Genomic DNA, 21,997 nt, shown 5'->3' with positions numbered 1-21,997 from the left:
CACTTATGTACTCATAAGATGTTTGTGAATAATTGCAATAATAGTGTATGGAGATCGGCAATCAAGTGGGTGTCTGTGCCAAAACATAAATCTTAATAGGACAGACTTTGGCATTATTCTCTCTGATATACAGGAGGATAAGAGGTGATTTGTTGATGGTATACAACATATTAAATACGTCAAACCACCCCGACGCGAGCATATTCCCAGAACAAGCATATTACTCGTATTTATGATGTTCTCTTAGCCTAGGTGACTACGACGGTCTAATGAGTAGCTTTAAAGGAAGATTACACAATCACGTACTCCCCAAACCCATCTCCTGCCTGTTAATGTAATAACTGCTAGTATCCAGAAACACGACTGTCCTAAGACAAACGCACCCACTGAAATATACGATATACCTATCCACAAATAACTGCCACACTGAATAAAACTATTGCAGTTGAGTGGATAGACCACCACATATTAAACATTTAAAAATACCTGATAATGTAGCGAAGTAACAAATGATAGTGAAGAAATCAAATTTTTGTACAAGCTGGTGACAAAGATATTGGATTCACAAAGCACTGACTAAAAGCGCTTTGATTTTGTGTGCATGCAGTTCATGAACTGACACTTCAACCACTGACTACGTGGCAATATCGTTTTGAATAATAAGAGATTTGTAGCGGTAAATAAATCCCCAAAATAAATAGCACTAAGTTTTCGACATTGGATGCTGACCATATGTTTTAGTGGACTCATCTAGCTGAAGGCGCTCGGTCAGGCATCTGCACCAGATCACGTGTGGTAACGCTGTGCTCAACATCAACCGCAATCGCTAGCCAGATTAGATCAGAGAATTCCGATATATTGGTCATCGCCAAATATACTCTTCCGATCTCCTCGACTCTGTCTTTTGATTTCTCTTGGTGGGAACGAAATATATTAGAAGGTGTTACTGGTAGAAGCGTTGTCAAACACTGAATACCTGTGACATCATCATTGGTGAGCCCGACGTGATCTGGTACACCTAATTGTAACTGTGAGTCTGTTCCTTTTTGGGATTCTATATAAACCGCTCACTTTCTCGTTAAGCTCTCCTTCTGACAAGTACTCTCCTCGTGAGTCTCGACAACTGGACTACATTTCGCAGTTTACTTCAGATATTCAACACATCTCTGGAGCAAACAATGTAGTTGCAGACGCTTTATCTCGTATAACTTCCTTGAACAGTTTCCAAGGAATTGACCTTCTTAAACTCGCCGAGCTTCAAAAAGAAGACAGTGATCTTCAGCACGAGTTATCGTCCACAACACTTAAACTACGCATCAAACAGATGGGAACAGGTAAAGAAACCTTACTTTGTGACACATCTACAGGTAGGGATCGCCCAATCGTGCCGAAACATTATCGACGCAATGTCTTCAACACATTGCACAAACTTTCGCATCCAGGTGTTCGTGCAACCATCAAGCTTATAGCAGAAAGGTTTTGCTGGCCTGGAATGAATAAAGACGTGAGGGAGTGGGCACGCTCCTGTGTAAGCTGCCAAAAATCTAAGGTTATCAGACACAATAAATGTCCCTTAGGCTCGTTTAAAACTCCCGATGCCCGTTTCGACCAAGTTCATCTGGATTTGGTAGGACCTTTACCAGATTCAAATGGATACTCTTATCTCTTAACCTGCGTTGACCGTTTCACTCGATGGCCAGAAGCAGTACCTATCAAGGACAGCACTGCTGAAACAGTGGCCCGCACATTCGTCGAACGATGGGTAGCAAACTTCGGTTGCCCTTCAACCATCACTACAGACCGCGGACGTCAGTTTGAATCCGATCTTTTCCGTCGTCTGACCACACTTTTAGGAATCACTCGCTTCCGAACGACCGCCTACCATCCACAAGCAAACGGGTTGGTAGAACGTTTTCACCGACAACTGAAAGCTTCGCTATCAGCAGCAAACGTTTCACAGTGGACCGACGCTCTTCCACTCGTCTTACTAGGTATCCGCAATGCAGTGAAAGCTGACATTGGATACACTGCGTCTCAACTCGTTTATGGAACGACACTTCGACTTCCAGGAGAATTCGTGGATCCTTCATCCTCTTCAATGAACATGGATCTAACCTCCTACACGAACAGGCTTACAAACGCAATGCGTTCAGTTAAACCTGCTTTCACTCGACCTCAATCAACTGATGTTTTCGTTCAACCTGGCTTACGATATAGTACACACGTTTTCATTCGTCGAGACTCGCATCGACGACCATTCGAATCAGCATACGAAGGACCCTTCAAAGTTCTTCAACGTGAATCTAAGTACTATATAGTCGATAAGAACGGAACAAACGATAGCATCAGCATCGATCGCTTAAAAGCAGCGTATTTAGAAGGAAATCCTATCCACGTCGATTTTCCTTCGGTACAATCGAACGACACGACTCCGACACTTACAATACCTCATCCGACAACCAACACACACGATGATACTTCGACAGTATCCGAAAATAAACTTAAAACGACGCGTTCTGGAAGAAGGGTGAGATTTCCAGAACATTTAAACGACTATTGCACGTAAGGCACTTCTCGAAATTTTATATTTTTTTAAAAAAAAACAATTTTAATATGCTTATATATTTTTATTTCTATTTAAAAAAACAAAACAAAAAAAACAATTTTTTTTAACGCTATTACGTGTTCATGAGTTTATTTTCCATTTTTTTTTTCCGCCGACATTGTGCTTTTACGCACATACGAGTGTATTTTCGACATGCACTTACATTTTCTTTTTTCTTTTCCAGGACGGCTGGAAAAGAACGATGACGTTTATGAGGATCCGAAATTTTCATTGTACTTTTTCTTTTTTTTTACTATGTTGTACCTCCGTCCCATATAGTAAGGAAAGACGACCAGACGCTGCTAAATTTAGTAAGCTATCAGAAGAGTGTTTACCAACGACAAACTCGTTGGGTTTAAACTTCTGGCTGGCCACGTCTTAGGGTCGTCACTGCCCCACTAGGGGGAGTGATCTGTAGCGGTAAATAAATCCCCAAAATAAATAGCACTAAGTTTTCGACATTGGATGCTGACCATATGTTTTAGTGGACTCATCTAGCTGAAGGCGCTCGGTCAGGCATCTGCACCAGATCACGTGTGGTAACGCTGTGCTCAACATCAACCGCAATCGCTAGCCAGATTAGATCAGAGAATTCCGATATATTGGTCATCGCCAAATATACTCTTCCGATCTCCTCGACTCTGTCTTTTGATTTCTCTTGGTGGGAACGAAATATATTAGAAGGTGTTACTGGTAGAAGCGTTGTCAAACACTGAATACCTGTGACATCATCAGATTCAAGTCACTGTTTCGGTCGAAAATTTTTAAGCTTTTATTAACCGTCATCAGTGTACACTAATTCTGTCCATCTCGGTGAAGCTAAGACTTGTGAAAAACCTTTGAATGACGTGAATTAGGCCTTGAGAAGGTGAATAAAAAGCATTATGATTTATAGTTGATGGTTAGGGTTAAGAATTAGATTTAAAGTTTTCATTGCGAAATGGCATCAGGTCCCAGAACGCTATTTGGCTATACAAATGATTAAATCTTGAGCCAAAATCCATGATCTGTTTTCTTAAATCTGGTCGGTGCGTCCATAAGTCTTCTCCACTCATTTATTTGCTGATCGACAAATCTAAAACCTCACAGTTAAAATTATGATGGAATGTCATCATATAGGGAAACTAACCGCACCCAGGGTATAAGACATATTATCTAACAGAAAACTGTGTAACAAACTTTCACAGGTTTTGTTTAGCACAACAGATTTTCAGTTGTCATGCTGACTACCAGCGACACATTTACAAATATGAAGACTGGTAAGCCTGAATACTCAAGAGGGTGGCAATATACAGCAACCAATCTTTTGGGCGATAAAAGAGAGAGCATGTGCAAGAATGTTTTACTTCAGCGAGTAGATTTATTCTTTAAGTCAATTACTATTTTAAGTCAATTCTAGGACGCAGTGATACACATTGCCTAAAAGTCCCTCCCCCACCATTCACTTACGGAATAAAAAATGTAAAAACCAGTGGTGTCTCTGATGGTATGTCATTCCCTTAATTATTTTTAGCCCTTCACTGGATTGATGATACCACAATTCGTCAGAAGTCTAATGACCATATATATCTAACTCGGGACTTCGTGGCACTAAACTGTGATAGTGTAAGGCAGGGAGTGACAACAAGCAAGGAAATGACTCACTTTAGGGAGTTACACGATAGATTGAGATCGAAGCAAGCGAAACGCAGATCAAGAACGGAGTCACCAAAACTACATTTGGATGTCACTCATGGTATGCCTAACAAGTGAGTACTTTTAATACCATTATTCAGACATAACTCTTCGTCGAAATAAGTACGACCCCATCTGTTTATTTTTCTAACCACCATCCAGCTCTTGTCTTGTTATACAGTTTTATTTGCTCAGTAATAATTCACCTATTGCTTGCGTTGGCTACTCCGTTGAGTCCAGTGGAACTCGACACCCCAAATACAAGGGAATATTCAGAAGACTATGCGTGTACTTTTATTGATATGTTGAGGTACTGAATGAATTAAGTTTTCCCCACTTTTTAAACTACATGTAAGATTTGCCAACCAACAACAGGTGTGTGTGGCACATTCGACAGAAATATTACCAGCAAATGTTCCTAAGGAATTAAATGAAATTGGATAAATTTAACCCAGTACTAAAGAGATTACAATTTTATTCTTTTAAAACATTCCAGTCTCAATATGAAAAGACGTCCGTTGAATTCTGAAGACGCTCTACATCACATATTGATATCCTTTTAGCTATCAAAAACAATTTAGAACAAGTTTCTACGCTCATGAAAGAACAGTACTTCTTCATGGAAGAAGTATTAGTAAACGACGACAATAATTCAACACGATTGATAACATTATTATCGACCACAGGAACGAATCTAACTGTTTTAGTTATAATTCAATTCGCATGCTTAGATTACAGTCATAAAAACTGTGTACGGACAGCATTCAAAAAACATCTGGATTACAACGAACTACTCACTTGATAGTTTGGGCTACCTTTTTTAAGGAACCCTGATAGCAAACTAGGGCAATAGAAAAAGCTATTCTGAAAACTCCCCATAATCTTATATTATCAATGGTCCAGCACCGCATTATATTTGTAACAGCCGTGACAATGAAGTTGGCAGCTGAACAGAACTATCTCACTTTTCGTAAGAGAACTTAAAAGATCTGCTGAGAGTGCATGAGTCTGTTGATTACTTAGCATGCTGGAGATACTGGCAGTGAAACAAAAGCACGACTTTTTACTGGCTGTCTTTATAACTTTCAAGTCTTCAGTCTTCAGTAATAAGGATAGTAGGTTGATGAACCTGTGTTAATCCTGACAAATTGCTTTCCAGTGAAGGTCCAGCTTTTCCTTGAAAGTATTCACTGATGGGGCTGATACCACTTGTTCGGGTAAGGCGTTCCAATGATTGACTACTCGATGAGAAAAACGGGATCCCAGTTTAAGTTTATTAGATCGTGGTTTATGAACCTTCTTGCTATGACCTCGGAGATTATTAGTGCTGGAGGGAGCAAAAAGATAAGACATATTAACACCCAAATCATAATTGAAGATACGAAATGCCAGTATAAGGTCACCTCGTGTCCTACGATACGACAAGGGGAAAAGATTTAGGCGTTTTAAGCGCTCATCGTAAGGGAGTCTAGAAAGACCCTTCACTAATTTCGTTCCCACACGCTGGACACGCTCAAGGGAGTTAGTATCCTTTACTAGACACGGGCTAGCTGCTTGGATACAGTACTCTAAATGTGGTCTAACATATATGGGATATAAAATTCGAAACGTTTCCTCGTCAAAAGATTTGAACGCTCGGCGAAGTGACCATAACGCACGAAAACTTTTGACAGCGGCTGCTTTGCAATGCGCAGTTGTTTTTAAGTCATGACTTAATATTACTCCTAAGTCCTTATGCTCTTGAACGCATGGAAGAGGTTTACCCTCAATAGTGTAACGGTAACTATTACCGTGACCGACGTGCATTAGTACACTCTTCCTAGCATTGATTTCTAAGCCCCACTCTCGAGCCCATCTAACTAAATCGTCTAAGTCAGCTTGAAGATCCACATGATCAGCCGCACTTTTTATTGTTCTCCAGATTTTTACATCATCTGCAAACAATAATGTCGACGACCTAAGTAACAGTGGTAACTCATTAACGTAGAGAAGGAAGAGCAGAGGGCCTAAGATGGTGCCTTGGGGTACACCACTTTTGACCGGCTTCCAATCGGATAGCGTTCCATTGACCCTAACTCTGTCTGCGGTCACATAAGAAATTTCCTATCCACTCATGTACAGTACCTATTATTCCGAAGCTCGTGAGCTTCTGCATAAGACCTACGTGTGAAACCTTGTCAAACGCTTTGCTAAAATCTATGAATATCACGTCGACAGACAGACCGTGATCTAGGGCTGCTGTCCAATCCTCCCTCGCAATAAGCAAGTTAGTCAAGCAAGAACGCTTGTTACGAAATCCGTGTTGCTCAGGAGCTAACAGATTGTGTGAATCTATGTGGCTTAGCAACCTAACCCGAATTATCTTTTCGAGTAACTTAACGACTATGCTAGTTAGACTGACAGGCCGGTAGTTAGATACTATCTGTCGCTGACCGTCCTTAAATATAGGACTAACTATAGCGTCCTTCCAATCTCTAGGGAGTTGAGCGAGTGAGAGGGACATGTTGAAGTGTCGCAAGCGGTTTTGAAATAATGTCCGCAAGAGATGATAGCAACCGTGGATGTAACCCGTCAGGGCCCGGTATCTTACCAGGTTTGAGGTTAGTTATCAACGGAAGGACAGTTTCCTCAGTCACCTGTACAGATTCAATGGTTGGTATCTCGGTGTGAGTGGGACAAATATTTCTTACAATAAACGTAGAGAAGACTTCGCTAAAATAATCTGAAAAAGTCTCAGCTTTTGCTCGATCTGATTCAGCTAGTAATTCTGAATTTTCGTGTAACAGCAACGGGGGAATACCACCACTACGTTTCATTTGCCGTTTAACATACGAAAACAATCGTTTCGGACAAGTACGGCTATCATATACTAACTGTCGTTCGTAAGTGGTACGGGATTTCGCTATGGTTTTCTTACAGATATTACGGTATTTTTGGTACTCACGCTTAAATGGTGCATGACCTGTCAACAAGAATAAGTCCCAGAAATGTTTCCTACGCTTTAACAGCTTCCGGGTTTCCTTATTAATCCATGGAGGGCAATGTGATAGCTTACGTGCTGACCATGGGATAAACGGCGACGTTACGGACTCCAATGTAGCCTTAAACTTATTCCATTCATCTTCGATCAATCCATCCGCGTCGACCGACCAATCGGTCAAGATAGCACGGTTTCTGATTTCCGGAATATTAGCTCGCCAGATATTGGGACGGGGTGGAGCAGATACGAATTGTATACCATGCGTCCTAAACTTAAAGTGAATTACAACGTGATCACTGTTCACTAGTGGAGGAAGGTGCTGGATATCAAAGACATCCTCAGAGTGGTGGGTGAGGGCGAGGTCCAGCAGTGACGGAACATGTTGCAAATCAATATGTGTCGGTTTTGTGATACATTGTACAAGTGCACACTGAATAACGGTAGATAAAAGGTCGCTATCGAAACCACTACCTGGAGCTGTAAGCTCTATCCAGTTGATATGCGGTGCGTTGAAGTCCCCAATGATGAGACAACATTCTGCCATACTCCAAGAACAGATGTGTCTTAGGATAAAGTCGTCAGCCAGACAAGTATTTCTACACTGAGAGTTTAGGACCCTGTCCGGCAGTCTGTGATCACAGATAGATCGACTTCAAACACTTATTGTCAAAAATCGCGATCCGAACCATCATCAGTCAATTACATGGTCAAATGGCCACATCTGCTAAAAGACTGTTTCGGACCCAACAAGATCTATAGTATGGTGCATTACAACCGCAGTAGAAAACTAAGACCAGTACAGACTGAATATGTTGTGATCTAGAAATACTCAAGGGTGCAAACATGCATAGTAATTATTACCACTACTGAAAATTCATGCTCCATTAAAACCTAATTTTCACATTTTTTAGAGCCTCTACGCCAATTCAAGAAATCCTTTCAAACAAATATCAAAAAGACTGGATTGATGCACAGATGAGGAAATCAGACAAAATAGAAGCAAAATTAGTTGGACTAACGGTATGAAATGTATTATTAAATAACATTTCATACTCAGAGCATGTCCAGAAGAGTTAACCATCCTGACACAGATGCGATGGTTAAAAGAAATTGCATGAGGAAAAACAAAGAAGAGAGCTTCTGGAAGTTGAAGAGGTTTGAACAAAATGTAAGTTTACAAAAACTTTTAAATCCTCATGTTTAGACAATCTACTTGAACTGAGATATACATGTGGCTAGTAAGACCAGAAGAATTAAACAAATGCTCTGCTTGACATGTACAGGAGCACCCCACAAATCGTAATAATTCTAAGTGAACTCAATAAGCCAATGGCATTTGACAAACTATTGCGAAAAAATTGAAATTTAATACTTAGTGATGTACGATTAAAACTAAATCCTCGCCAGCCAAAAGGATTGGGTAACTGGTTTGTGATCACCACTGACTTTGAAGTGATAATCACGTATACCAAGATCAAAGTCATAGAGTTTTAAGTTGGTCAGTGAACACAATAACTGATGTCTGATAACTAGTTTTGACAGTTGGTACTTAAGTAATTCAAAGGTAATTGAAAGCGAAAAGTTTGGCAGTGTGAGATCCCCACCCATCTCGACCACATGTCGTCAGATGGAACTTCCTATCTAGCTGGAAGAAATTGTGACTTATTGTTTGGAGAAAAATACACTGCTTCAACTTAATGTTTGTTTTTATATATGTATACTAACTCACTACCTAATGATTATTTTACGGTTTTTTATTGTTACTGAAATTTACGGGAACTAGAATGGTGTTCCTAAACCTTCTTACCTGAATTAACAAAGCTAGTGTGTGTATACAAAAGCAGAGCGTGTGAAAATATGTTGACAAATCGATATTCCTTTGACAGTAAGCAACTTATTTGCCAGACAGATAATTACACTATCACTTGTTTTTAGAAATCAACCAACTGCCATTCTTATTCAGCAAAATATCTCCAATATTGACTAATATGTTTGTTTAAAACAGTATAGGGACGTTGGACACTCAATAATACAGGTTAGTGGGATAACCGTGATTACCGACCGGAGATGCATCAAATCTCATCTAAAGTCTCAATACCGTTACATACTTTTCATCACAAGAATTCATTCACTTAATTCAAACAATATTCCTTGTACTTAGCATTCTTAGTATTAATGATACTATGATTTAGACTTGTTTGCAATGCATTTTGTGAATATCACATTGGTGTTGGATGATTGGGGTTGGTGTACAATCATCCCGGGTCCTAAGTTTATTCCGAATGAGTAATGACTAAATTATTTTAATCTATATTGTTTAAACACAACCACTTCTGTATTTTAATTTTAGGCTGTCGGGCGGATAAACACATTTAGAAACGAAGAATGTCGAAGACTTGCATTTGAAAAAGATAAAAGCAGTAAGATATCACGAATCGGATTACATGGTCATGGAATCCAACGTACAGGAGAATGTGCATAAAAACCATTTGTCTTTATGCTGCAGAACTACGAAAAACACGTTTATTAGGAAACAGCCCAAAGTAAACTAGAAATCTGCAGCAAAGTTGTTTACCTTGAAAACAACAACTTCATTATTTAATTATCAGTTTTCAAAGCTTTTTGGTGGTACGATAAGAATAAAAGGGCCGCATTCTGTGTAAATAAGGGTCGAGATAGTGCATCTCACCAAAATATTGTCTATGTTGTAGTGAAACTAAACTAAATGCAAATGAACCTTTAAAATGTGATATATCTGTTTTGTAACTAGACAGAACTATTCTTAAGGAAACAGTGATTCAACAGTCTAAACATAAGACTCTCATCCACCAACTCATGAGTTAACATCTTATTTTATCTAATTTACTTTAAACAGTAATAACTGTTGTCATGCGACACATGATCAGTAAACAAGTTTAAAAAAATACCTGGTTACAACTAGTCTATCAACAGCATGCTTGCAAGCTGTTTATCAATCAGAGTAAAACATTTTTACAATATAAGACATTTAAAGAGTACTTAAATTTGTACAAAGCATTAAGACAGAAGTAACTAAGGATTAAAACCAAGGCATTCAACTATGGAAGTCAATTTAACTGAGTAAAAATTTGGTTTTGAGTACCGAAACATTGTGCGAAAAAATTAACTGGTGAAATTAATTTACAGATGCAGGTCGTTCAAATAAAAGATATAAGAAAGACTAGATAAAGTACCTAACACAATAACTCGATGAAACCGTATGTTTTCACAGGTTTTTCTTATCTTTATCTGTTGAACCAGCTGAACCACACTGATTTGCAGCGCCAGAAGTTTGTTTCTGGTTAGTGTATATTTCATTTAATGAAAAAGCATTGATCATATTATCCCAAGTGAATGTGAATTTCTGTACTGTTTTCTTAGGTGTATTGATTATAGCTGGTCTGCGTGTCAGTTCATGACCTTGACGAAATAAAATCAGAGTAGGAAGCTGTTTAGACCAGGAGGATGTATCAATGTTATGTTTGACGCCGACATCTGGATATCGTATTACATCGATTTTGCCAAACTTCATAAGATCTGTTCCGAATTCTTCTGACAGTTCTGCAAAAATAGGTTGTAGTTTAGTACACGCAGGTGACCACACAGTATAAAAAGCAACGAGCCATGTTACCTTAGGGTTACCACGAATAACTTCTTGTTCAAAGGTAGTATCTCGCAAGTATAAAACTTTATCGGGCCCATTATAAACAGGTTGTTGTAAAAAACAGGCTTGCACTAACCATAAAACACCATATAATATGGCATATACAACATTCTGTTTCCAGAACATAAGTAGACTAACGATTTTAGCAAACATGTAGAAATGAGCAAGATAATCGGGAATAGAGAATTGTCGCTTATTGCGCAATGCGACGAAGCTTCCTAAAAATATCAACATTTCATATTCTTGGAGATTGATGTAACAATCATCATACATCCATGTACAAAACAATGGGACAGTTTTTGATATAAAAAAAAGAGCGCTAAGTAGCATATTCACGATAAAGTATGGATGAAGTAGTAGCTTTAAATCCCGCTTATGTTTCATCTGTAAAATTAAAAGAAGGAAATAAAAATGTTATAAATGAATTATGGAGTCGCATCAAAGTGATAAGATCGAAGCTGTAGTGTTGGCTACTATTTTAAGCCCACATAACTTATTCTAGCTTCCTCTTGAGTCACGTTTTGACCTTGTTAATTATTCGCTTATCAGCCTTGACTGTTTCCGTATGAGCGTATGTGTATTCATTTTCTACCTTACTCATTACATGTCTGCAACTTATTTTTGTTCGGTTATAAATATTGATTCACTCTTGGTTAAATTGAGTTGGCTCACATACCATCTCCACTGAGCGTTATTTCACTTCGCTTTATTCCCTTCGCCTTCTTCGCTTTATTTCTTTGATCATTTGCCTTGATCAACAACCGTACGAAATATACGTATTCAAAAATCCATTCTCGTATTTGACCTATTTGATGCCGTTATTCATCAACGCAAGTTGATAATTATATACGACTGGCAATATGTCTATTTCGATAATAATCATACGATATTACTGGAGTCAGATACAGGACCACTCAAAAGCCTCAATAATCAGGAATCATTAAAATGTCAATTATTGATCCAAGAAATAATCACAATCGGCCACAGAATCCTACAAGAAAACCAATGTGGTTTTCCAATTTATTTAAGCAGTCAACCAACTGACTGAAATGTAGATTATTTATTTTATTTACTTATTTGAACATAAATTTTGGTATAAGGGGGCACCGTACATATATATATATATATATATATATATATATATATATATATGCGCCAAACAAAACAATGAGAATGGGAAGAGAAAAAGGAAAGTAAGGAGCGTAAAAGAAAAAAGAACAACTACAACCACAGATTAGTGTAAGGTAGTGAAATAATCATATTAATGGGGGAAACGGAAAGGTACAACCAGGAGAATTCTTTCAGTTAAGGAAGATACAACCACTTTTTATGAAATAAAAAAAGGTTACAGCAGGATCGCCACTGGCTTCTATTCCGAGCCATATCTGATAACGTCTCTAACATCTGCCTTGCACCATCTCTTGGACCGCAACCACGGAGTTTTGAAGGACCGACACAAGCCAGCCCCTTTACAGCTTTCTTCCATACCACGATAACTTATCATACACTGACCACCTCTCCGCTTTTTCCAACCAGTCCCGGAGTCGACAAATAATGCACGACGTGGAATTCTCTGGGATGACATTTGTGCAACATGTCCAAGCCACCGAAGTCGGTGTTTCAAGATGGTGACACCAATTGCATTACCGTCTCTGTGTCCGAACACACGATACCGAACCACTGCATTACTAACATGGTGTTACCACTGGATGTCAGCAATCCTTCGGAGACAACGATGATCAAACACAGAGAATCGTTTAACATCCTCAACTTGGAGAGGCCAGGTTTCACAAGCATAAAGCAAAACTGCTCTCACCGACGCGTTATAGATACGACCTCTTACAGCCAGACTAGCATCACGAAGGCGCCAAAGATGGCCCAGATTGGCATACGCCGCTCTGGATTTCACTATACGTGCATTGATCTCACCACGAGATTGAGCAACCCTGTCTAACCCCTTTCCTTGAATGGAACAATGGAGAAAGGTGGTTGTATGCCCTCACTCTGTCTGAGGTGTTTGTATATGTGGCTTTTAGAATGTTAATAAACCTCTCAGGCACACCCTTCTTTAACAGATAATCCCAGAGAACAGTCATATCCAACCAATCGAAGGCAGCCCTGATGTCAGGAAACACTACGATTGTTGGCCTTTGAAAAGTATGGCGGTGTTCTAACATTTAGCGGAGGGTGAAGATATGATCAATACATCCTCGACCAGAACGAAACCCAGCCTGCTTATCGCGAGTCAATCTTTCGCGGGTTTTGAACAACCTACGAAGTATGATGGAAGCCAATAGCTTGGACGCAATCGGAAGTACTCTTATCCCCCGATAGTTGTTACAGGAACGACGTGAACCTTTTTTAAAGATTGGGACAACTATCGACTCATTCCATGACGTTGGTACACTCTCTAGCTCCCATACCTTTGTAAACAACGTCGTCAGTTCCTTATTTAGGAAGTCACCACCATCTTTAAAAAGAGTCAGAGGTAAGTCATCTGGGCCAGGTGATTTGTAGCGCTTCAAGAGTTGGAGTTCCTTGAGGACTTCCGCCTCATTAGGTGGATCAGTCGTCACCGGTCGTAGAGGGGAGGACAGTCCGACCGATGTTGCCGGAGCAACAGGCCATTCGACCTGCCCTTCGAAGAATTCTACCCATCGTCCAAGACGTCGATGGATGTTAGTGATTGGCATCCCGTCATCCTCACAGATTGTTTCGCTCACACAAGACTTCTTGCTGCCAGTGGCTCGGAGGAGTTGGAAGAGTTTCCGGCAGTTACCAGATGCAGCTGCTCATTAGCACGCTCCGACCACCAGGCTTCTCGGTCCTCACGCAAGCTTTACCCAATTTCACTACGTAACAACCTTCGTTTGTGGTCAAACTCACGGTCACCCGGAGTAGACCGACGGGCTTCAATGAGTTGTAAGGAGCCTGAAGAAATCCAGTGCTTAAAAGTGGGACGTTTCGCAAACCCACAACTGACTGTACCCGCCATTTTCATGGCGTCATGCAATTGCAACCAATGCTCATCTATACTTTTCGGTGGAGTGGTAGCTAGCCTAGAACTAGCTCGGTTCGATACTTACTTGCAACAGAAGTTGCAACCAGCTTGCTAATATCAATCCGTTGGTGGCGGTCACTTCGTCGTCCACTGAAAAGTAAGGTAAGATTGGCGCAGACCAAGGCATGGTCAGAGTCCAGATAGGTACTCCAAAAGGAGCGGCAGTCTTGCACACAACCAGACCAGTGGTAGCTGACCGCGATGTGGTCAATCTGAGTCCAGGCTTGAGATGCAGAGAGAGGACACCAGGTGGCACATCGACGATGACTGTGCCGAAAGTTAGTGCTATCCAGAAACAGGTTGTGGTCTGTGCACAGTTGCAGTAGATGGTCCCCGATATCTGTCTTGCGACCAACAAGTCTACATCGGCCACCTAAACGACTCTCTTCTGTGCCTAGACGCCCAACATGAGCATTTAAGTCTCCGACTAGTAATACAATATCTGTCGAACGCACTTTCTGGAGAACAGTTAACTGGTGGCAGAACTCATCATACATTGGAATAAGCATGTTAACCCAACACTGGAATTATGAATTTAGTGCACAGTCAGGAATACTGCAAACTGTTAGAGCATAACTTTGCGATCTATAATTAACAGATCAGTCTAGATAGATGCGAGAAACAACAATTAGGTATTGAAATGTTTTCTACTTAAGTTTCTCACAAAATGCCAAGTATCCCGGTGAATACACAGGGACAGATCAAAACGCTGACGTAATTTTCGAAAAGTACTTACATTTACGATGTGGGTATCAAATATCGTACATATCAGTAATCAGTAAGTAGAAATAAGGAGTGAAATATTTCTCATTGTTAGTTAACGACTTAAAAATATGACACTACGTGGCTCCATGTGCGGGGAAATAGTTACCTAGTTCTGAATTCAAATGAAGCTTTAGCAACGAAATCTTTGTTTCAAGATGACGGTCCTTCTAATTTTACGGTTTACTTGGCATATTATATCACCAAGATATGCCAAAAATGGGTCACTAAAAGGTTTTCAATCATCACTTGATAAACAATCGGCTCATAAAGGTCAATGAAGAATCTGAAAAGAATGTCTATTAATTGGTAGACATTTGATATACACAGGATCATTTTTGACATCATAGTGATTTGCCGATGACTTTCGACTCCTACTGTGAATTTGTTCAGATCCTTACTTACACTTCTTAAATTATGCTGGTAAAATGATAAGTAAAAACCGAACCCCAGGTAAACGTTTGCTGGCCCTACCGTCACAGATGGGAAGTTTCCACACTTCTATGCTTCTCATAGGTCAGTGAACGGAGCGGAGAGATTGAAAACCTGTTGTTAGAAAGTAATGGTGAGAAAAGTCAAGTATCGTTTATCAATTAATGTTCTGGAAAAATCGGACTAACAATAACCAGATCTTCAGAGAACTGCACTACAGACACTACCTGTATCGTGACAAGTGAGCAAAATATATGGTAGAATAATGTTTGTTTATTGAACTTCGAGTAACAAATTCCCGTTCTGCAAAGACATAATTAATTAAGCGTTTCAAAAACACCACAACACTGTAGCGTTTTCATGATCAGATAATAAGTGACTGATATTCGAAAATGTTATAAACCCAGTCACAAAGCCGTAAAGCCATTATCAAGAACAATATTTCCAAGAAAAGTTTTGATGTCATAACACCAATTCTGGGGGAAGGTACACAATCTGGTGTTAATTTTTGGGAGTAGAAGTGTTAACTTTGAGATTTCCCCCTCAAGAAGAAATTTTTGGGGAAAATAGGCACTACTTGCTCCGCGATAAGGAAAAACGACATTTTGACTATTGTTTTTTGTTTCCTCGGATAGTTTTCTTGGGAAAAAACAAAGGGCCATAAATAACATTGCCTTGTCACCTACAGGTCTGTATGTGAGGACGAACAGTATTATGAAGGTATTCAGAAGACAAATATCATACGGAAATTTGTGGAGATTGTAATTTTATAGTTGAATCCACCAGTCCACCTAAGCCAGACGATCATTGAGAACCTGGAAGCACTAGATAGCCGTCTCATCCTAGCATGGAACTCCTCAGCGGTAAGCATCCACGATCACACATGCGAAATCCAAACCCAGGACTTTCAGTCTCGCGCTCGAACCTCTGGACCTCTGATTCGGGATCCAATAGTGCTAATGTCTAGCTTCAATCGGTCCACTGCTTCCATATTTTCAATGGTGTTCTAGCTTGAGTCGACTGGTGAATTTAACTGTGAAAAATATTATCATGAAGAACGGTGATTGGAAATACCCACTTCCGATTACTATTGTTGTAACGATTAATTTAATAAACCACGCCTTCAATCTACAATCTATGTAGTCTGAAATATAAAACAAGCAATTTCTAATATCTGAGTTACTGGAAGATTTTCTTTAGAACAGAATGATTCAACCCTCTCAATCAACCCAGGCAAATATTATACAGTGGTTTTGCTGAAGCACAAACTGTAATTCCAACCAAGTGTACCGATTATGGTCAGGTTGGACCAGTGAATTTCTCCACGTCTTGCCAAATGCAGAAAACTTTCTGGAAGGAACACCTGTTTCGGCTTGTTTGAAGCTTGGGATCCCATAAGAGCCCAAGGACAATAATTTTGTGAGACAGGAGTAACATGTTCTAAAGACACGCTATACCTAAAGAACTTCTGAATAATCTTTTTTAAATTTTTGACAACCATGCTGGTTAGGTATATGGGTCGGAGGTTCTAAGGTTTGTGTCACGTACCCGTTTTGAAATTATGGCTTATTGTAGCTTCCTGCTACTCATTTGGTTACCGGTCCTAGGTTATAGATAAACTGAAACATACGTTTGAAGGATTCGCGAAGAAGTGTTCTAGTTCCCTTAGTAACCCAGGATGCATTTCATCGGGTCCTATAGATTTGTTTATATAAAGCTTATTTATCAGATCAAAGACATTGTCACAGTGTTCAGAGTGTGTGTGAAGCGATGTATGAACTGCAAGGGAGGGCACTTCTACGGTATATACATTACCAAAGTGGTTCGAGAATACCTGAGCTCTACCATAATCGACTCCCCAATAATGATCCGGTACTACTGTCAATACTGCTGTCTCACCACAATGCTGAACTATTTCCTTTTCTCTTAGTCTTTCGGTTTATGTACGAGTACAAGCGTTTAAGGTATAGCATAGACTCCTTAACAAGCTTGTCTTGTACAACATTCCAGACTTGCGGAGGGTCGAGACACAGATACTTCGAGCTTCTCGATATTGAAATGTTGTCTCTTGTAACATGAAGGCCTCCATTATTCTTCTCCCCTCACAGAGAGTAGTGTGGACCTATTTACTGAACTGCAGTGGGGAATTTCTCGTACACCTTGATGTAGTCCAAGGGGTGTGTGGTGCAGCAACTTGTATGCACAAATTTCTTAACACATTCTAAGCCGTTGCATAGGACACTCTCGTTCTATTGACCAATCTACTGAAGATGTTGCGCATAGTATCTTGTGTATTTTCTTTCCAGACATCTGGTCTCGCTCGGGCCGACACATCTTCGTTATTCACAACCACATAGAAGTTAAAGACTAGGACTGCATGATCACTCTTACTTAAGGGTAGGAAATAACAGAAGTGAAGTTATCCTCATAATGGGTCGATATGAGATCAAGTAAGGATGATTCGGAGTCCGCAACGCACCTAGTTGCTTAGTTCACACGCTGAATTAGAGCACATGTGATAACCGCGTCAAGTAGTCTCTGTTCGAAAGGATATTCTGACAATCCAGTCCCTAGACATTTTGTCTGCCGTAGGTATACTAAAGCCTCCTAAGCATAAGCATAGACTACTTGATGATCAAGTGTTGAAACTGCCTAGCATAACCTCATTCAGCTCGCAGATTAGAAGGCTACAGAAGAAACCAATGAGTAGCTCTTGTCCTTTGCATCTCAAGCGGCAACTGACTAATTTGCACGCCTCACTTTAACGGGATATGTTATCAATAACGGTAAATGAGATATTACTTTAGATAAATAGAACTACTCCGCTTTTACACTTCCACTAGAGTGAAACTTTAAGAATCACCTTCTTAACTGTCTACGGACTGAGTCAGCCGCGTTCCTAAGACTGCGATAATTTCTGACTTGATCGAGTCTATCTGTGCACCTAGCACTGATAGTTTTGCTTTTTCAGCTTCTCGTCTTCCTATAAGGTGTCTCAATCAGCAAGTATTTACGGACAGAAACTTATGACCTTTTTAGTTTCTGTCAATTCTGTAGTATCGAGTCCCTTTCACTGAGATACTTAAATACTACTTTTAACAACCCGTTTCAATTATCTTTCAAGTCCTTTTCGCCACCTTTAGCAAGATGACTCCAGAGATTTCTGGGTCATTAGCCGGTTTGGTAACTTTATTATCAAGTTAATTTCATTTTCAATACGATTTCTGAGCTCTCACTCTTCTTAACAATATAAAAGACAATCGACTTGCCACTATAATCGGTATCCAATTTCTTCTCAACTCTTTGAAAGACTGACACTTCTTTACCAACATTAGGTCGTTTTTTATTTTTGATCTGTACTCATGTAGTGGCATTGGGCCATGACCACAATATGCCCAAAGCTGAACACGAGACAACCGGGAAAACTGATATTCATTATTTGACGCGGAGAAAAGCCAACGGTGGAGGGGGCGGGAGGAATGAATGGAGTCCGAATCGATCGGACGGCATGGCTCAACCTTGCAGGCGTGGTCACTCTTAAGTGTTGTAACATAATCTCTTATTCATATTAAATATATTATTCTGTCTCTAGCCCAAGTTTATTCTCTATCATATATTGGTGATTGGTACGATGTGATGAGTTGGCGTAGACAATGATGTGACTTGCACGTAGGATATTATAGATTAGGCAGTTACGGCATGACAAATGTACAATTTTAGGATTAGGTCTATTATTAGAACAGTACTACTATCATAGTAGACCATAATTCTACTCTCATTCATCAACTTTCATTGAAGTATTAATCATACATTCATTTTCTTTTGCAATATCAACTTATGCTGGCAGCTGAAACTAAATAAATATAACAACTTGTATGCATCTAAAGAGGAAACAAAGGATTAAAATGAATTGATCTCATTTTCTGACGAACAATATCCTGGCCTTACTTAAACCAGCCAAAATATCTTATTTCACTGATGTGAAGCTTTGAAACTCCAACTAAAAACTCTCAATGACTATTGAGTCACAAACCCATGTTACGTGTAGGATTGTATTTTATGACCACTGGCCAGTATAACATCTCAAAACATCAACCATACTCATAATTCGGTCTGTCTCGCGCTCAACTGCACACCCGGCTGGTAGATTTTTACCTTGAGCCTACGGCTAAGTTCCTTTTGACCAATTACTAGAAAGCTTCTCAAAATACCCTACCTCCAAACTAAGATCAACAATGAGCTCCCAGAGACCTGGTTAATTTACAGACATAATGAACCGCACCACACCATAAAATCAAAACCAAACATAAACAAGCTAAAGATTATTGTGGATTGGGGAGATAGCGAGTAACATACTGAAAACACTCTAAGAAGATCTGTCAGGATTTTGACAGTAGGATATTCTACCTAAATCCTGAAAACTTTACTTGACTTAAAAAATGAAATCAGCGTTCTCTAACTTACTTCAGAAGGATTTAAAGACTTTCGAAAATACTCAAAGACGAATTGTGAAACCAATATATGGTACCTAGCCCAAACTACCATACCTCTACCCCTTAAGTAGATGACACAGAAGTGATATTGTGACTTTTAAAACTATAACTTCATGAAATTTTCTAAGGCAACTCTAAGGATCATTGTGGAACAATCAATTGAATGGAATTCATAACTCTACATCAACTTCATTGACTACGAAAAGGCATTTGATAGCGTGGACAGAACAACACTATGGAAACTTCTTCGACACTACGGCGTGCCTCAGAAGATAGTCAATATCATACAGAATTCATATGATGGATTACACTGCAAAATCGTGCATGGAGGACAGTTGACAAAGTCGTTCGAAGTGAAGACCGGTGTCAGGCAAGGTTGCTTACTCTCACCCTTTCTCTTTTTCCTGGTGATCGACTGGATCATGAAAACCTCAACATCTGGGGAGAAGCACGGGATACAGTGGACAGGTAGGATGCAGCTGGACGATCTGAACTTCGCAGATGATCTGGCTCTTCTATCGCACACGCAACAACAAACGCAGTAGAGGACGACCAGTGTAGCAGCAATAGGTCTCAACATACATAAAGGGAAAAACAAGATTGTCCGATACAACACATCATGCAACAATTGAATCACACTTGACGGAGAAGATTTGGAATATGTAATAACCTTTACATATTTGGGCAGCATCATTGATGAACACAGTAGATCTGATGCAGATGTGAAAGCGCGGATCGGCAAAGCAAGAACAGCATATTTACAACTGAAGAACATCTGGAACTCAAAGCAACTGTCAACCAACACCAAGGTCAGGATTTTCAATACAAATGTCAAGACAGTTCTACTGTATGGGGCAGAAACCTGGAGAACTATGAAATCCATCATCCAGAAAATACAGGTGTTTACTAACAGTTGCCTACGCAAAATACTTCAGATCCATTGGCCAGACACTATTAGCAACAACGTACTGTGGGAGAGAACAAACCAGATCCCAGCGGAGGAAGAAATCAGGAAGAAGCGCTGGAAGTGGATAGGACACATATTGAGGAAAGCACTCCAGTGCGTCACAACGTATGCCCTCACTTGGAATGCTCAGGGCCAAAGGAGAAGAGGAAGACCAAAGAACACATTACGACGGGAAAGGTAGATATGAGAAAAATGAACAAGAATTGGACGGAACTAGAAAAGAAGGCCCAGGACAGCGTGGGTTGGGAAATGCTGATCGGCGACCTATGCTTAATTGGGAGTAACGGGCGTAAGTAAGTACTTGTTTGTATCCAGTCTTAACACAAACCACAGAGGTAGTCAAAATTTGGAAGTGTGACGAAGCAAGCTTGGTTGACGACTTCATATTTTGCATGAGTACTCAAGCTTTGGGATCCAATGCCATTCGAAGCGAATCAAATAGCTATCCATTTCTTCGAGAGAAGACCCCATGTTTACTGGGGGACTTCACACAACACTAAAAATGTTTCTGATTGTTTTCGTATACCAAGGTACTACCTGCCTAGCTATAGGGATCGTTAACCAAATATAACGAGATACGAATAGTCCTTGGTCACAAGGTAGATGAAGAACCCTCTTCGAAGGAATGGGAAGAAACTACAACCATCTTATTTTCAGTGAATTTTACATACTGCGAAAAAGGTGGGTACAGTTTCATGAACATGCCCTAAACACTACAGATGTTCCCTCGCAAGTGATGTTCAGTGCCAATGCGTAGAAGGATTGTCAGCGGAACATAGATTGAATCAAAGCTTGTTCCGTGCAGAATTTTGTTGGAACACGTTGAGTGGCCATTTCTTGGCCCATCAGCACTGGTCGATACTTGAAGAAAATTCTAGAATCTCCTTATGTAAAATTACACATAAACAGTGGTTTCCCCTATTATGCTTTTTCCTCCCATTCTATCTTGTTATTTGAAAGATAATTACGTTCCTGATCAACTGTGTATTGATTTGTGGACTTATAGAGTGAACTAGCATTCGAAAGAATACTAAGAAATAAGAGTAGCTGGGTGAGATCATAACAAGGAGATTGAACAATGAGATATCATGGGACTAAATAGTGACATAATTCTTCGTCATGAAGATTGAACTACAGCTCAATCAACTGCACACACCCACTATCCAGATAAATCACGGAGAACAAACAGTCCCACCAAAGTTTTGAGTAAAGATTATTTCAATGAGCAAATGGATTGTGAACTCTAAAGACCTAAATAGAAACTAAAAGATAGTATGTGATCACTTAGATGCAGGACCTCAACTGAAAGCGAAATTTAGTCCGTTACACAGAATAAAATCA

The 21,997-nt window shown here is 39.8% G+C and overlaps 2 protein-coding genes across 3 annotated transcripts; one reads left to right on the top strand and one right to left on the bottom strand.

The window, feature by feature from the left end:
• Positions 1–3,366: 3,366 nt before the first annotated feature.
• Positions 3,367–9,861, top strand: CFAP77_1 (Cilia- and flagella-associated protein 77; the record flags this gene model as incomplete). 2 transcript variants are annotated; one of them, XM_012936575.3, is made up of 6 exons in its annotated part: positions 3,367–3,959; positions 3,995–4,091; positions 4,119–4,353; positions 8,171–8,279; positions 8,317–8,427; positions 9,610–9,741. In XM_012936575.3, the coding sequence occupies exons 1-6, from the start codon at positions 3,825–3,827 to the stop codon at positions 9,739–9,741; spliced, it is 819 nt and encodes a 272-aa protein (XP_012792029.2). In that variant the 5' UTR covers positions 3,367–3,824. The 2 variants fall into 2 exon arrangements, with proteins under 2 accessions (XP_012792029.2, XP_051067736.1); XM_051214549.1 differs by having other exon boundaries at positions 3,995–4,353; positions 9,610–9,861.
• Positions 9,862–10,204: 343 nt separating this feature from the next.
• TMX2 (Thioredoxin- transmembrane protein 2) lies at positions 10,205–16,305 on the bottom strand. The gene is made up of 2 exons (XM_012936584.3): positions 16,275–16,305; positions 10,205–11,325 (listed from the first exon to the last, which is right to left on the bottom strand). Exon 2 carries the CDS (start codon positions 11,323–11,325, stop codon positions 10,504–10,506), a length of 822 nt encoding a protein of 273 aa, XP_012792038.2. The 5' UTR covers positions 16,275–16,305; the 3' UTR covers positions 10,205–10,503.
• Between the last annotated feature and the right edge of the window lie 5,692 nt (positions 16,306–21,997).

Source organism: Schistosoma haematobium, chromosome 2 (genome assembly GCF_000699445.3).
Source record: "Schistosoma haematobium chromosome 2, whole genome shotgun sequence".
Taxonomy (NCBI): Eukaryota; Metazoa; Platyhelminthes; class Trematoda; order Strigeidida; family Schistosomatidae; genus Schistosoma; species Schistosoma haematobium.
The sequence above is the reverse complement of the archived record's forward strand: the minus strand, read 5'-3'. Positions and strand labels throughout refer to the sequence as shown.